At 40.8% G+C, this 17,491-nt stretch overlaps 1 protein-coding gene across 2 annotated transcripts in view; it reads left to right on the top strand.

The window, feature by feature from the left end:
* The window catches only part of PDS5A (PDS5 cohesin associated factor A), a 171,977-nt gene that overhangs the window by 140,315 nt on the left and 14,171 nt on the right, over nt 1-17,491 (top strand). For both annotated transcript variants that reach the window (XM_010384559.2, XM_010384566.2), the window contains exons 27-32: nt 1,128-1,260; nt 1,807-1,926; nt 4,987-5,049; nt 6,069-6,214; nt 9,408-9,516; nt 16,275-16,627. In XM_010384559.2, the coding sequence (XP_010382861.1) occupies nt 1,128-1,260; nt 1,807-1,926; nt 4,987-5,049; nt 6,069-6,214; nt 9,408-9,516; nt 16,275-16,627 (924 nt within the window). The remainder of the gene's footprint in view (nt 1-1,127; nt 1,261-1,806; nt 1,927-4,986; nt 5,050-6,068; nt 6,215-9,407; nt 9,517-16,274; nt 16,628-17,491) is intronic.

The following is a 17,491-nucleotide window of genomic DNA, read 5'->3' as shown; positions in this document are numbered from 1 at the left end:
TTCCCTTCAGACACAATATGTTAAATGAATATACAGTGACAAGTGTAGAATAGCAAAAGTGGTTTGAGATTGTGACTCCTTAATTGAGTGGCTGAGTACCACACACATCAGCCTCATAGTACATGCAGTTTAGATTTGTTTCTCAGCTGAACTGCATACCAATTGTAGAACTTCTGCATAGCTTATAAATAATCAGAATGCCAAGACTGTTGTGTGTTGATTTGCTCATCATTGCTGGGTGTTAAGATACATTGGATTATCTAAACTTACCTGTAGGGTGAATCTGTGTTTTCTTTTCAGAGGGTGTCACTTTTTTGTCCAGGCTGGAGTGCAGTGGTGTGATCATGGCTCACTGCAGCCACAAGCAATCCTCCCACCTCAGCCCCACAAGTAGCTGGGACTACAGGTACCCACTACCATGCCCAGCTAATTTTTGTATTTTTTTGTAGAGATGGGGTCTCACGGGGTCGGTCTCGAATTTCTTGTTTTGTTTTTTTTCCGTTTGAGACGAAGTCTCACTCTGTCACCCAGGCTGGAATGCCATAGTGCAGTCTTGGCTCACTGCAAGCTCCGCCTCCCGGGTTCATGCCATTCTCCTGCCTCAGCCTCCCAAGAAGTTGGGACTACAGGCGCCCGCCACCTTGCCCGGCTAGTTTTTTATATTTTTTTAGTAGAGACGGGGTTTCACCGTATTAGCCAGGATGGTCCCGATCTCCTGACCTCGTGATCCACCTTCCTTGACCTCTCAAAGTGTCCAGATTACAGGCATGAACCACCACGCCCGGCCTCGAATTTCTGGTTTCAGGCAATCTACCCACCTCAGCCTCCCAAAGTGCTGAGGTTGTAGGCATGAGCCACCATGTCCAGCTAGGGTGAATCTTTATATGCCTTATGAAACTGTCAGAATTTCTCTTATTAAGCTATGTTTTCATTTTTTATATATTATTTCATGCTTTAATTTTCCATTTGAATAGAATATTATTAATAGGATAATAACATGTACTAGTCATTAAGGTTGATCATTTTATTTTATTTTATTCAGACAACAGAAATTTCTGTTAACATATTTATTGCGCTAAGCTAAAGCATCTATCTATATCTAGTCTCTTTAATATGTTTACATTTAGGTGCCTATGGTTCATGCTTGAAGTTTTAATGACAAAGAATGAAAACAATAGCCATGCCTTTATGAAGAAGATGGCAGAGAACATCAAGTTAACCAGAGATGCCCAGTCTCCAGATGAATCCAAGACAAATGAAGTAAGATGAGTCTTAGGCCAGTGGATGTTAAGATGTAATAGAAAAATATATTGTCCCACTGTTTTTTTTTTCTTTTTTTTTTGGCCATACATAATAATTTAAATTTTAGAATGTTTACAAAAGTAAATGAATAGTTTTTATTGCACTTCATTACAAGTGAATTTTATTTCAAGAATCTTTAGTGCTCTGAAAAGACATTATAACCTTAGATCTAGAGGATAAGAATAAAATGTACAACTATGCTATTTTACAAACTTACAGTAAGAGTTACAGACAAATGCTTGTTCTTTTTGTGTGCTTTCTTTGGGTTGGTTCATTTGTTATATGAATGCCATGCATATTGGCATTCATGTTAAATTCATATAGAGGGATTTTTCTTTACCACAAGGCTGCATAAACAATGCTGAACAGAAATATGGAATGTTCAAGGAATAAATAACAACCACAGTATCCTTCTTTTAACTCTAATTTATACATTTAGTGGAATTGGTAATTGTGATTATTTCGCAATACTAAAAGTTATATATGATTCGTTTTCTTCCCTAGAAACTGTATACAGTATGTGATGTGGCTCTCTGTGTTATAAATAGTAAAAGTGCTTTGTGCAATGCAGATTCACCAAAGGACCCAGTCCTCCCAATGAAATTTTTTACACAACCTGAAAAGGTAATTTTCTTCCTCTCATTTTTCCTACCACACTAAACTGATTTAAATTTCAGTTACTATCAACCATTGTGACAAATACTGAATTGTCTTGACTACAGAGTAAAAAAAGAAAATCAGGGTTTATCAAGGAATGGGAGATTGTCTTACACAGCCCTGAACATTATTCTCACTTGAACAGAAGACTACAAATATTGTTGATCTTAATGTTTATTCTAGGAATTTCTAGTATTAAAAAGAGTTTTCAGATTTTTAAAATTATTTTAATCTCATTTTATTGAAACGTGGTATTTTTGCAGACAAAAATTTTTAATATTTGGCACACTGTAAGGAGGGACAAGTTCCCTCCTCTAAGCCTCAATTTCTTCATCTTTATAATGCAGATGTTAATAATACATATGGACAATTACTAATATCTAGGTTTATATGAAGAGTTTATCACATAAAACCATTCAATAAATGGTGTTATTAATTAATATACAGTGTATCTGTTCTGCTTTCAGCAAATTGTTTCCCATGTAAGTAAATTTTTCAGGTAACCCAGGCCTGTTAAGTGTTTCCAGCTAATTTGGATTTTTAAAAGCTTTTATTTATTTCCTGCTTTTAGGTGGTATTTTAAACTTGTTTAACTTTGTCCTGTAAATGTATATATATATGCCTCAGTAATGACCCCTTTAGAGCAGAGATTCCCAACCTTTTTGACACCTGGGACCAGTTTCGTGGAAGACAATTTTTCCACAGAGAAGTTGAGGTGGGGAGATGGTTTCAGGATGAAACTGTTTTACCTCAGGTCATCAGGCATTAGTTAGATTCTCATAAGGAGCATACAACCTAGCTCCCTCGCATGCATAGTTCACAGTAGGGTTTGTGCTTCTGTAAGAATCTCATGCTGCCATTGATCCGACAGGAGGCAGAGCTCGGGTGGTAATGCTTGCTGGCCAGCCACTTACTGCCTGCTATGCATCCCAGTTCCTAACAGGCCGCAGACCCACGACCTATAACCCATACCGGTCTGCGGCTCGTGGGTTGGAGACCCCTAGCTTAGAGAATTCTCCAAATGCACATTCCAAGAAATAAACGGCGCTTCCTACTTTGAATGCCGTACTTTACTAAAAGTTTGCTAAAATGTAATGATTTTTATTATTGATTTAGTATTAAACACTTAACTGTGCCTTGCTTTTGATAGAAATAATGAGAATTGCAAAAGTATGCTCTCTAATTGAATCCACTGATCTGTATAAAATTTTTTTTTGGTCTCCATCACTCAGGCTGGAGTGCAGTGGCTTGATTTTGGCCCACTGCAGCCTCCAACTCCCTGGCTCAAACAGTCCTCCTACCTCATCCTCTCAAGTAGCTGTGACTGCAGGCATGTGTCACCACACCTGGCTGATTTTTTAACTTTTTTGTAGAGAGGTGGTTTCATCATGTTGGCCAGGCCTCAAACTCCTGGGCTCAAGTGATCAACCCACCTCCCAGCATCCCAAAGTGCTGGGATTACAGGCATGAGCCACCATGCCCAGCCTATAAAATGCTCTTAAGTGAGCTGTTGAATTAAAATTAATCCTGTTGTTGACCTAGGACCATCATGAATAGAATAATACCTGAATAGAATCTTCATAACAGTGGTAACACCATCATCAAGAATTAAATTCCTACATGTCACTACACCTGTCTGGCCTCGTGAATAACAATTTTTTTTTCTTTTGATATTTTCTGTGTTATAGTGTTTTAGTCTTCTTAATAATAACTTAGGTTTTTCTGTTTTCAGTATGCAGCATTCCTTATTTTTCTAACATGTTGCTTTCAGTGTGTTATAAATTCATAAACACTAGAAAACTAGGTTTGTGAAGTTAGTGAACCTAGTGAAGCTATAGTATATTTTTATGAATGAAGTGAATGAACTTTGGTACACAGGTTTCTTGATGTTTATTTTAGCTGCATAGAAGACAGTGCAAAAGAAATGATACGGCTTTGCCTAGCACACATGACAAAACTGTGATTTCCTCACAGGCACACTTTGTTCTTTCCTACTTCTGTGAAGGTAAATTTAATACAATTAAAAATATTTTTTAATGGGATTACTTAAAACTTATTTATATTTCCTGAGTTTAGTAGCTGGTTTTGCTTCACTGACACAACATTGTGGTTTATTTGTTTGCCATTTTCAGATATTAAACAGGAAGAGGCATCGAGAGATCAAGTTTGAACTCCTAATTTGTTTTTTCTTTTTTTTTTTTCTCTTTGAACTCCTAATTTGTATATAGATACAACTCTCAAAGTGCTATCATTTTCCACATTTCGTTTAAATCGTTTATTTACTTGTTAATATCACAGCTGTCAAAGAACATAATTCACTTAATTATATTTTGACAGTTGATCTACTTATGGTTCTAAGAAACAGTTTCATGTGTTTTTTGTTGTTGTTTTTGTTTGTGTTTTGAGGTGGAGTTTCACTCTTGTCACCCAGGATGGAGTGCAGTGGCACGATCTTGGCTCACCACAACCTCTGCCTCCCAGGTTCAAGTGATTCTCCTGCCTCAGCCTCCTGAGTAGCTGGGATTACAGGCGCGTGCCACTTGGCCCGGCTAATTTTGTATATTTTGTAGAGATGGGGTTTCACTGTTGGCCAGGCCAGGTGGGTCTCAAACTCCTGACCTCAGGTGATGTGCCCACTTTGGCCTCCCAAAGTGCTGGGATGAGGCTCACAGGCGTGAGTCACCACACCCAGCCCAAGTTTATGATGTGGTGGAATTCAATGAATAAATCTAACGAATAAACTGCATTGAACCATATGAAAACATGGGTGTGCTTTATTTATGGTGTGATTTAGGAAATTTATCTTTGACATTTGCCTAAGTGTGTGTGCCATCAGTTTAATTTAAAGCTAGACTTATGGTATGGCTCATTAAATGTTTTGTTTGTTTGACGAACTGGTATATGTGTTAGCACAAGTGTATTTATTATTGCAAGGCACAATACCTAAAAAACCTTATTGGGATAATTAAAATACTCATGTTCCCTTTGATTGATGTTTCTTTTTTCTTTTTCTTTTTTTATTAATAGGACTTCTGTAATGATAAGAGTTATATTTCAGAAGAGACAAGAGTACTTCTGTTAACAGGAAAGGTATTATGTACTTAATAATTTTGAGATCTTTGTTTCATGTGTATATTGCTTCTGCTATTCCTAGAAATACCTTTAAATGACCACTAGATTATATAGTTCCTGATTCTTAGGGATCACATTATGGATTTAAAGCATCTAAAGCAGCCATGCTTTTAGACTTTTTCTGCCAGCAACCACTCTTCTGAATTGCCACTGTGTGTTCTCATTAGTAATGTTAAGCACAGTTTATTTACAATTCACAAAGAAGGCTTTCTTGGGAAATGCTATAACCAACTTAGGTATATAAGATAAAAGAAATAATTTTATACTACTAATGAATTAGATAATTCATGTTCTATATAAGTAATACGATGACACCTAGAACAGCAAAAGGAAATTTAGTTTTTTGTAAACAATTCCTAAAGTGTTACTCTATATATATATCTCCAATAGTTTGTTTATAGGAGCGTTTATTATGTATTTTGCTGTATTTTAGGGGAACTTTGTATTTTGATTGAATAATAAAGGATAAATTAATATTACCTAGTTATTATTAAGTAGAGATATGCTTATGACTTGATTGTATTAAGGCAGCCAAACACAATTTTACAGAATGAACTTTTTTTTTTTTTCTTGAGACAGTCTCATTTTGTCGCCCAGGCTGGAGTACAGTGGTGCAATCTCAGCTCACTGCAACCTCCACCTCCTGGGTTCAGGCAATTCTTGTGCCTCAGTCTCCCAAGTAGCTGGGGCTACAAGCTTACACCACCACACCTGACTAATTTTTATGTTTTTGGTAGAAGTTGGGTTTCACTGTGTTGGCCAGACTGGTCTTGAACTCCTGGCCTCAAGTGATCCACCTCCCAGAGTGCTGGGATTTATAGTCAGGAGCCACTGTGCCTGGCCCAGAATGAACATTTCTGGTCAATTTAACTAATTAGCATTTAACAATATCTCTTACTTTTGTCTAAATTTACATGTATACATGGTAAGATATAAACGTGTGTGTTTTGGGGGGGTTTTTTTCTTTTTGTTTTTAGCCAAAGCCTGCTGGAGTACTAGGTGCAGTAAATAAGCCTTTATCAGCAACGGGAAGGAAACCCTATGTTAGAAGCACTGGCACTGAGACTGGAAGCAATATTAATGTAAATTCAGAGCTGAACCCTTCAACCGGAAATCGATCAAGGCAACTTTTCTCTCCAATTATTTTGTTCCTAGCACTCACTACTTGGTTTATCTTTTATTCCTAAAGCGCTGTCTCATAAAATGGTCTTCTGTCGTTAGAGGTGTTCTGGTACAAAATAATATTGATGGATTTTAGTATTTTCTTTTTCTTTTTTCTTTTCTTTTTTTTTTGATACGAAGTTTCACTCTTGTCCCCAGGCTGGAGTTCAATGGTGCAATCTCGGCTCACTGCAACCTCCACCTCCTGGGTTCAAGCGATTCTCCTGCCTCAGCCTCCCAAGTAGCTGGGATTACAGGTGCCTGCCACCACACCAGGCTAATTTTTGTATTTTTAGTAGAGACGGTTTCGCCATGTTGGCCAGGCTGGTCTCGAACTCCTGACCTGAGGTGATCCGCCCCCTTGGCCTCCCAAAGTGCTGGGATTACAGGCATGAGCCACCACGCCCGGCCAGTCAGTATTTTATTTTTTTCTCAATTTTGTGTAATTTTTTTTTTTTTTTTTTTTTTTTTTTTTGAGACGATGTCTCACTCTGTCGCCTGGGCTAGAGTGCAGTGGCCAGATCTCAGCTCACTGCAAGCTCCGCCTCCCAGGTTGACGCCATTCTCCTGCCTCAGCCTCCCGAGTAGCTGGGACTACAGGCGCCGGCCACCTCGCCCGGCTAGTTTTTTGTATTTTTTAGTAGAGACGGGGTTTCACAGTGTTAGCCAGGATGGTCTCGATCTCCTGACCTCGTGATCCGCCCGCCTTGGCCTCCCAAAGTGCTGGGATTACAGGCTTGAGCCACCGCACCCGGCCGTAATTATTTTTTTTTTAAGAGACAGAGTCTCACTTTGTTGCTTAGGCTAGAGGGTAGTGGCAGAATCATAGCTCACCATAGCCTCAGACTCCTGGGCTCTAGGAATCTTCTCGCTTCAGCATCCCAAGTAGCAGGGACTACAGGCATGCACCACCAACCCCAGTCAATTTTCTTTTGTACTTTTCGTAAAGATGGGGTTTCGTCATCTTCCCCAAGTCGGGCTCGATCTCCTGGGCTCAAGTGATCCACCCACTTCAGCCTCCCAAAGTGCTGGGATTACAGGTGCAAACCACCGCACCCAGGCACATTTTAGTATTTTCAATGAGGAAATGAAGAGTGTACTGCACACTTTGAAACTATTAATATATAGCATTCTAAGTGTGTAGAAAAGTTAACAGAAAATAATATAAGAATTAATACAACCGATTTGTATCAAAATGCTTTTTTTAATATTTTTGAGACAGAGGGTCTCTGTTCGTCACTCAGGCTGGAGTGCAGTGATGGGATGTCAGCTCACAGCAACCTTTGCCTCCCGGTTTCAAGTGATTCTCGTGACTCAGATTCCTGAGCTTACAGGTGCACACCACCACTCCCAGCTAATCTCTGTATTTTTAGTAGAGACGGGGTCTCACCATGATTGCCAGGCTAGTCTCTGCCCACTTTGGACTCCCAAAGTGCTGGGATTACAGTCATGAACCATCACGCCTGGCCCAAAATGTTTATTTTTTATACATAAGAAAATTCAACGCTTAGGAAAACTATGAAAACATAACTTTTAAATAAAATGAAATGCTTTTTAATTTTTAACTCAAATTAGTATAGGAGAGCTGGGTATAGTGCATTACGGCTGTGATCCCAGAACTTTAGTAGGCCAACGCAGGATTATCGCTTGAGTGCAGAAGTTCAAGGCTAAAGTGAGCTATGATGCCACCGCTACACTCCAGCCTGCGTGACAAAGCAAGACCCTGGCTCTTAAAAAAAAGAAAAGGCCATGTGGGATGGCTCACACCTGTAATCCCAGCACTTTGGGAGGCCGAGGAAGGATAATCACTGGAGCCCAGGAGTTTGAAACCAGCCTGGGCAACATGGGGACATACACTTGTAGTCCCAGCGATTTGGGAGCTCAGGAGACAGAGGCAGGAAGATCACTTGAGCCCAGGAGTTCTAGGCTATATCAGCTATGATTACACAATTTCATTCCAGCCTGAGTAAGACCCTGCCTCTTTTAAAAGTATAGGATAAGTTTACATTGTTCTAACATTTTTCACTTATAAAAATATTCCATGTTTGTTTTAACATACTAAGTATTCAGGGTATTAGCTACTACATAAGAATTTCTACCTGCAATTTTTTTCATAAACATAATTATTTTGATACATAATAATTGTGCATATTTATGAGGTGTTTGTGATATTTTGGTGTATGCATACCATGTATAGTGATCAAATCAGGGTAATTAGGATATCTGTCACGTCAAACCTTTATCATTTCTGACCCTACTCGTAGGAACATTTAATATTGTGGCTTTTATAGATATTGTTCTTACACATGAAATCTTACGAATAAACTCAGCCAATGATGTTTTAAACCACTTTTCGCAAAAATGAAGCCCAAGATATAAAATCAATTAATGTGGTTTAAAGAATAGTGGGGCTTCAAATACCTACCAAATAGACTTTTCTGACAGCCCCCTCCTTTTTTTTTTTTTTTTTTTGAGACGGAGTCTCGCTCTGTCACCCAGGCTGGAGTACAGTGGCCAGATCTCAGCTCACTGCAAGCCCCGCCTCCCGGGTTAATGCCATTCTCCTGCCTCAGCCTCCTGAGTAGCTGGGACTACAGGCGCCCGCCACCTCGCCTGGCTAGTTTTTCGTATTTTTTAGTAGAGACGGGGTTTCACCGTGTTAGCCAGGATGGTCTCCATCTCCTGACCTCGTGATCCGCCCGTCTCGGCCTCCCAAAGTGCTGGGATTACAGGCTTGAGCCACCGCGCCCGGCCGACAGCCCCCTTTTTTGTAGAACACTATGGAAATGACAACTATACTATGGTCTATAGTTTTACTTTCGTTTTAGGATTTTCTATTCTCAAAAGATAAAGTTTACAATAGTTGTGTTATTGTGTCTCTTGACAATTAACCCTTTTATCAGGTAGTCTTAGGCAGTCATTTCTGTCTTAAGGTTATTAAGGCAAAATGGAAATAGATACCACTTTATCAAAGCTAAATGGAAAATGGTATTTTTAAAGCATTAGTCTATAACTACAGAATATCCGAATCTTGCTATTGTAGCTTCATTTGTCCAGATTTCAAAACCATCCTAAGCCTTTTTTTATTGGTATGGTGAGAGAGTGAACTTTCTCTTCATGGAAATATGAAGTCTTGGTTTATTTGTCTTAAACAGGGAACAGAGTTCAGAGGCAGCAGAAACTGGAGTTAGTGAAAATGAAGAGAACCCTGTGAGGATTATTTCAGTCACACCTGTAAAGAATATTGACCCAGTAAAGAATAAGGTAAATTAAAAAAATTTTTTTTTTCTTTTTTTTTTTTTGAGACGGAGTCTCGCTCTGTCACCCAGGCTAGAGTACAGTGACCGGATCTCAGCTCACTGCAAGCTCCACCTCCCGGGTTCACGCCATTCTCCTGCCTCAGCCTCCCGAGTAGCTGGGACTACAGGCGCCCGCCACCTCGCCCGGCTAGGTTTTTGTATTTTTTTAGTAGAGACGAGGTTTCACCGTGTTAGCCAGGATGGTCTCCATCTCCTGACCTCGTGATCTGCCCGTCTCAGCCTCCCAAAGTGCTGGGATTATAGGCTTGAGCCACCGCACCCGGCCAATTTTAAAATTTAACAAGTGGATTTTTTCATGGAGATTATGACAGTTTTTCCATAGGGGTAAGAAATCTACAGCCAACATGTTAATCCACATGCTACATTTTAAACTTGTGTGTATTACCACCCCTGGCTATACTTTGTTACACTTTCCAAAAATGATTGGGCTTACCTCCATCCACTTTATTTTATAAGAATTTATGTGGTCTGGCTGGGCACAGTGACTTACACCTGTAATCTCAACACTTTGGGAGGCCAAGGAAGACAAATCACCTGAGGTCGGGAGTTGAAGACCAGCCTGGCCAACATGGTGAAACCTCATCTCTACTAAAAAAAAAAAAAAAAATTACCGGGACATGGTGGTCAGCAGTGAAATCCCAGCTACTCGGGAGGCTGAGGCAGGAAAATCTCTTGAGCCCAGGAGGCAAAGGTTGCAGTGAGCCAAGATAACTCCAGCCTGGGTGACAGAGACTCTGCCTCCAAAAAAAAAAAAAAAATTAACGTGGTCACCCATAATGGTATTCTTTTCCTATACTACCCATTTCAACTCTTTTAAAGAATAGGAATTGAGGCCCGGCACGTTGGCTCACGCCTATAATCCCAGCACTTTGGAAGGCTGAGGTGGGCAGATCATGAGGTCAGTAGTTTAAGACCAACCTGGCCAACATGGCGAAACCCCGTCTCTATAAGTAAAAAAATTAACCGGGCGTAGTGGCAGGCACCTGTAATCCCAGCTACTCAGGAGGCTGAGGCAGGAGACTTGCTTGAACCCAGGAGGCAAGACTCTATCTCAAAAAAAAAAAAAAAAAAGGAATCGAGAGTTTTTGAAATCTTTCAAAAGTTTACTGATTCCTACCAGTGATCAACCCTTTACTTTGTTTCTACTGTGTTTTTAAAAGTTCATCTTGGCTGGGTGCGCTAGCTTACACCTGTAATCCTAGCACTTTGGGAGGCAGAGGTGGGTGGATCACTTGAGGTCAGGAGTTCAAGACCAGCCTGGCCAACATGGTGAAACCCCGTCTGTACTAAAAATACAAAATATTAGCCAGGCGTGGTGGCGCACTCCTGTAATCCCAGCTACTCGAGAGGCTGAGACAGGAGAATTACTCGAACCCTCGAGGTGGAGGTTGCAGTGAGCCAACATCATGCCATTGCACTCCAGCCTGGGTGACAAGAGTGAGACTTGGTGGATCACTTGAAGTAAAACCCTGTCTCTGCTAAAAGTGTAAAAAATTACTTGTCTGCAGTCCAAGCTACTCAGGAGGCTAAGGCACTAGAATCACTTGAACCCGGGAGGCAGAGGTTGCAGTGAACCGAGATTGCACCACTCACTGCTCTTCAGCCTGGGCAACAGGGTGAGACCCTGTCTCAAAAAAAAAAGAAAAAAAAGACCAGGCGCAGTGGTTCACACCTGTAATCCCAACACATTGGGAGGCCAAGGCAGGTAGATCGCCTGAGGTCAGTAGTTCCAGACCAGCCTGACCAACATGGTGAAACCTCATCTCTACTAAAAATACAAAAGTTAGCTGGGTGTGGTGGTATGCACCTTTAATCCCATCTACTCAGGAGGCCAAGGAAGGAGAATTGCTTGAACCTCTAAGGTGGAGGTTGCAGTGAGCTGAGATCACGCCACTCCAGGCTGGTCTTGAATGCCTGACCTCAGGTGATCTGCCCGCCTCAGCCTCCCAAAGTGCTGAGATTACAGGCGTGAGCCGTGCTTGACTTTTTTGTTGATCTTTAAACTATACCACCCAATTTTGTTTTGTTTTGAAACTGGATCTCACATGCCCAACCCAATTTCTTAATTTTTTGGCAGGAGAGAAAGAAGTGGTGCATAATTGATAGGAGCATCACACAGATCTGACTTGTACCTCTCTTTTCTGCTACTCACTGGCTGTGTGTTGACTAGAGCAGGTTGCTTGACTTCTCTGGTCTTCAGTTGTTTTTGTTTTGTTTTGTTTTTTGAGACGGAGTCTCACTCTGTCACCCAGGCTGGAGTGCAGTGGCACAATCTCTGCTCACTGCAACCTCCACTTCCCGGGTTCAAGCAATTCTCCTGCCTCAGCCTCCTGAGTAGCTGGGATTACATGTGCACACCACCGTTCCCAGCTAATTTTTGTGTTTTTAGTGGAGACGGGCTTTCACTGTGTTGGCCAGGCTGGTCTCGAACTCCTGACCTCATGATTCACCCACCTCGGCCTCCCAAAGTGCTGGGATTACAGGCATGAGCCGCGTCTGACTCAACTGTTATGAAATTGGTAATTTATCTCAGTAAGAATGGTTTGAAAATACTATTAAGTATTTCCCCCTCCCCTGCCACCCAGGATCATATTCTTGAAGTGCTTATCTTTTTATTGCTCGCCATATACTTACGGTGGTCATCAAATATTTTAGGTATTACCCTTGCGTACATGAAATATACTAGGATTATGCGATTACACCACAGTAGCTTAACTTTTCCTATCCAAACTCTCATTTTCTGAACTCAGCTACATGTGGATACTTTCTGAGATGGAGTCTTGCTCTGTCGCCCAGGCTAAAGTGCAGTGGCACGATCTCAGCTTACTGCAACCTCCGCCTCCTGGGTTCAAACGGTTCTCCTGCCTCAGCCTCCCAAGTAGCTGGATTATAGGCATCTGCCACCGTGCCCGACTGATTTTTGTATTGTTAGTAGAGATGTTGTTTCACCATCTTGACCAGTCTGGTCTTGAACTCCTGACCTCATGATCCACCCACCTCGGCCTCCCAAAGTGCTAGGATTACAGCCATGAGCCACCATGCCCACCCAAGGTTACATTTTTAGATCAATCTCTTGCTATCTAAACTCTTTTTGCTTAGTGTTTGAAACACAGCATGTCAATGGATTCAGGTAACAAGTTACCTCTTACTATCAAAATTCTTAGAACCCAGATACCAATAGATTAGAATATTGTGGGATCCTTGTGTAAAGTTAAGCAGTCTTGACTTAAACAAACTTACATACAAAAAAATGCATATTGCCATAGACATTGAGTTACATCATATACTTACAATACTTACTAAAGGGTGGTACATTTGCAAAGGCCTAAGTGTTTATCTAGTACAACCAGCAATCTGTTACCTTTATGGCCTTTTCCTAAAAGTCTATGTAATTTTGAAATTGGAAATTTAAATTCTAATTTCTGTTATATCCAAACCTTCCTTTCAGCTTGATCTGTAATATTATATTGCTCCAAACCCTTACTTCAACTTTCTTTTTTTTTTTTTTTCTGAGACAGAGTCTCACTTTGTTGTCGGCTGGAGTGCAATGGCATGATCTCAGCTCACTGTGGCCTCCACCTCACAGGTTCAAGCGATTCTCCTGCCTTAGACTCCCAAGTAGCTGGGATTACAGGCACCTGCCACCACACCCGGCTAATTTTTGTATTTTTAGTAGAGACAAGGTTTCACTATGTTGGCCAGGCTGGTCTCAAACTCCTGACCTCAGGTGATCTGCCTCCCTCAGCCTCCCAAAGTGCTGTGATTACAGGCATGAGCCACTGCACCCGGCCCTCTTTTTTTCTTTTTCAGCAGTTTAATCTTATTTTCACATTTGTATACACATATACTTTCCCTTTTTTTCTACTATAATGTCACAATAAATATTGTTTATAAACTTATTGTGTGTAAAATAATAAAATATACACACAAGCAGCCGAGTGCAGTGGCTTACGCCTGTAATCCCAGCACTTTGGGAGGCTGAAGCAGGCAGATCACGAGGTCAGGAGTTAGAGACCAGCCTGCCCAATATGGTGAAACCCAGTATCTACTGAAAATACAAAAAATTAGCTGGGCATAGTGACATGCTCCTATTATCCCAGCTGCTCATAAGGCTGAGGCAGGAGAATTGCTTGAACCTGGGAGATGGAGGTTGCAGTGAGCCAGGATTATGCCACCACATTCCAGCCTGGATGACAAGAGTGAAACTCCATCACCAAAAAAAAAAAAGACATATATATGTATATATACATACAGAAGCACACTTACTGGTGCTTTTATTTTTGTGGGCTGAATATCTCAGAGTAGTATTAGTGGGTCAAAGGATAAATGCATTAGAGCTTTTAGATATTTCCATATTGGTTTCGTGAGAGATTGGAACACTTGACATTTCTAGCAGCAGGGTATGAGAGTACTTTCTTCTCTATATACCAACAACAACATGTTTTACGGTTCATTTGAATTTTTTTCTATCTCCGCTTACCAGATCTAATGCCCTGCTACTTTAATTTGCATTTCTCTGACTGCCAGTATGTTTACTGACCATTTGATGTGCTGTTCTGTAAATTGCCTGTTCATATTTTGCCCATTTTAAACTTGTTATCCTTGTCTCATCTAACTCAGCTTCTTTACCCTGTTAGCACACAGGTTTGTGCTTAAGTATTTACCTTTTTAAAAATCAGTTACCTACCGTACTAACCTATATGAAGAACCATACCTGTTTTGTTCCTCAATCTATGCCCAAGAACCCCCACACCTATTAAACTTTCAGTTGAACAAGTGGTTCCTACTCCAGGTTAAAACGCTGATCGTGTTTAGACCAATATTTGGTCGTGTTGTTGATCCATTCCGTTATGTCCAGCAGTCGCCATCATTCCCGAAGATGACTTTGCATATTTCTTCTCTGATCCGTTATGTATTGTTTTCACAGTTCAGTTCCTGCAAGCCATCTTACTCTTGTCCTTTCATGGATTATCTGTTCACTAAAGTGAGGCTTCACATTAAAGGAGACTTCAGGCTGGGCACGGTAGCTCACGCCTATAATCCCAACACTCTGCGAGGCTGAGGCAGGTGAATTGCTTGAGTCCAGGGGTTTGAGAACAACCTGGGCAACTGGGTGAAACGCCATCTCTACTAAAAATAGAAAAATTCGCTGAGCATGGTGGTATCTGCCTGTAGTCCTAGCTGCTAGGGAGGCTGAGGTGGGAGAATGACTTTAGCTACAGTGAGCTGAGATTGCACCACTGCACTCCAGCCTGGGCAACCAGAGCGAGGTCCTATCTCAAAAAAAAAAAAAAAAAAAGGAAACTCTAAAATAAAACACTGATTTGTGGGTTTTCTCACTTAAGTTGTTACTCCTGGGAATTTTCTTTGAACTAAATTTTCTTGAAACATGGAAGATTTGTCATTTATTTTCCCTTGTCTTTCTGGGAATATTTTCTGGGGAAAATGAAAATTAGTTAATTAAAAAGATTTAATCTAATTCTTTCGATGATTGTATTACTCTCTTTCTCTTTAATCAGTTAGAATTATGTCAATTAAAATAATAATTTCTGTGTTTTGTTTTGTTTGAGACAGTCTTTCTCTGTCACTCAGGCTGGAGGGCAGTGGCATGATCTCAGCTCATTGCAACTGAAATGAGATGAAAAGTTAAAGAACTTCACATTACAGAACTACAAAGATTATTATACTTAGATGTACTCATAGACAAAGAAAACATGAAGAGCATGTAGAATTCTGAAAATACTCTTCTTTTAAGAAGTGACATTTAGTACATATCATCAGTAAGAAGCACCTTTCATTTGGATGGAGTATAGCAACAAAACCAAGTAAATTTTATTTTTCAAGTACTATTTGTGCTTTATATTTTTATTATTGCAATTTTTTGCCCCCCTGAGACAGCGTTTCACTCTTGTTGCCCAGGCTGTAGTGCAATGGTGCAATCTCGGCTCACTGTAACCTCCGCCTCCCAGGTTCAAGCTATTCTCCTGCCTCAGCCTCCCGAGTAGCTGGGATTACAGGCATAGGCCACCACGCCTGGCTAATTTTGTATTTTTAGTAGAGACGGAGTTTCTCCGTGTTGGTCAGGCTGATCTTGAACTCCCAGCCTCAGGTGATCCGCCCTCCTCGGCCTCCCAACATGCTGTGATTACAGGTGTGAGCCACCGTGCCAGGCCTGCAATTATTATTTTGAGATAAGCTCTCCCTTTGTCACCCAGGCTGAAGTCCAGTGGCATAATCTCTGCTTACTGTAACCTCAGCCTCCCAGGCTTAAGCAATCCTCCCACCTCAGTCTCCTAAGTAGCTGGGACTACAGGCATGAGCCACCATGCCCAGCTGATTTTTTAAATTATTTGTAGAGATAGGATCTCACTATGTTGTCGAGGATTGTTTGGAACTCCTGGGCTCAAGCGATCCTCCCGCTTTAGCCTCCCAAAGTGCTGCGATTACAGGTGCGAACCACTGTTCCCAGCCTCTGCTTTTTAGTGAGCATTTATCGAGCACATTATATATGCTATTCACCATGGTAGGGACCAGACACAGTCACTCTCCTCAAGGAGCTTACTTTCCTAATGTGATGTAAGCAGTTAACTGGAAGCCCTTGAATCCAGACTCCTTTAAAATACTTTCAAAACACTCTTTTCTAATAGAGATCATTAATATTTAAGGAATTTGTGTTTATGGAATTGTTTTGTGCTTTTTTAGGAAATTAATTCTGATCAGGCTACCCAGGGCAACATCAGCAGTGACCGAGGAAAGAAAAGAACAGTAACAGCAGCTGGTGCAGAGAATATCCAACAAAAAACAGATGAGAAAGTAGATGAATCGGGACCGCCTGCCCCTTCCAAACCCAGGAGAGGACGTCGACCCAAGTCTGAATCTCAGGGCAATGCAACCAAAAATGATGATCTAAATAAACCTGTTAACAAGGGAAGGAAGAGAGCCGCAGTGGGTCAGGAGAGCCCTGGGGGTTTGGAAGCAGGTAATGCCAAAGCACCCAAACTGCAAGATTTAGCCAAAAAGGCAGCACCAGCAGAAAGACAAATTGACTTACAAAGGTAATGTATGCCATTCTTCCTGAAGTAGGAATTTATACGTTCTGTTTTATACGTAGTATATCCTTAGTGCCAGTCACCTCAACACCTAAGCATTTGAGAGTGAAACCTGTATCTGGTTTTCCTGGGTCAGTTTATAATAGCATCTGCTATTATCTCATAACCTCCAGTTTTAAGGCACGAATTTGAAGAAAAATCTTTTCTTCTTTGTGTAATTTTTTTTAGTATATGGTATTTTGATATTTCTATTTTCATTAACAAGACAAGTATTTCTTTCGCTTAGTGCCTTTCAAGTGGTTGCAGAGGTTGACATAAAGTAAGGGCTGCCTTTTGGATACAATTTCCCATAATGGAGAAAACAGTCATGAAATGTCAATAGGTAATAGGCCCCACTCTTTAATTCTTCATTAATTCTAACACAGGTCAACAACTTACATCTTCCCTACCTTGCTCAGAGAAACGGCTTACCAAACTGTTCATCTTTGATCATTCTTGGGCTGAGATTTCAGACTTTTCCTTTTGGAAATCTAGAAGGTGGCTCCTTTCACCTTGGCCTTAGAACTTAACTCTTCCTCATTTTTTCCTTACATACCTAACTCATTTACCCCTGAAATTAGACTGCAGGTATTTGAGTTTCTTCTAGGGAAGAGTCCCAGATTTGATCAGCTCAGGATACCCCCACTATCCTGCTTCATTATTTTTATAAAACTCAATGTCAGGCCGGGCGCAGTGGCTCATGCCTGTAATCCCGGCACTTTGGGAAGCCTAGGTGGATCACCTGAGGTCAGGAGTTCAAGACCAGCCTAATCAACGTGGTGAAACCCCATCTCTACTAAAATTAAAAAAAAAAAAAAAGAAAGAAAGAAA

The sequence above is a fragment of the Rhinopithecus roxellana genome, chromosome 2, assembly GCF_007565055.1.
Source record: "Rhinopithecus roxellana isolate Shanxi Qingling chromosome 2, ASM756505v1, whole genome shotgun sequence".
In the NCBI taxonomy this organism is placed as follows: domain Eukaryota; kingdom Metazoa; phylum Chordata; class Mammalia; order Primates; family Cercopithecidae; genus Rhinopithecus; species Rhinopithecus roxellana.
Note: the sequence above shows the minus strand (reverse complement) of the source record. Positions and strands in the feature narration are given on the sequence as shown.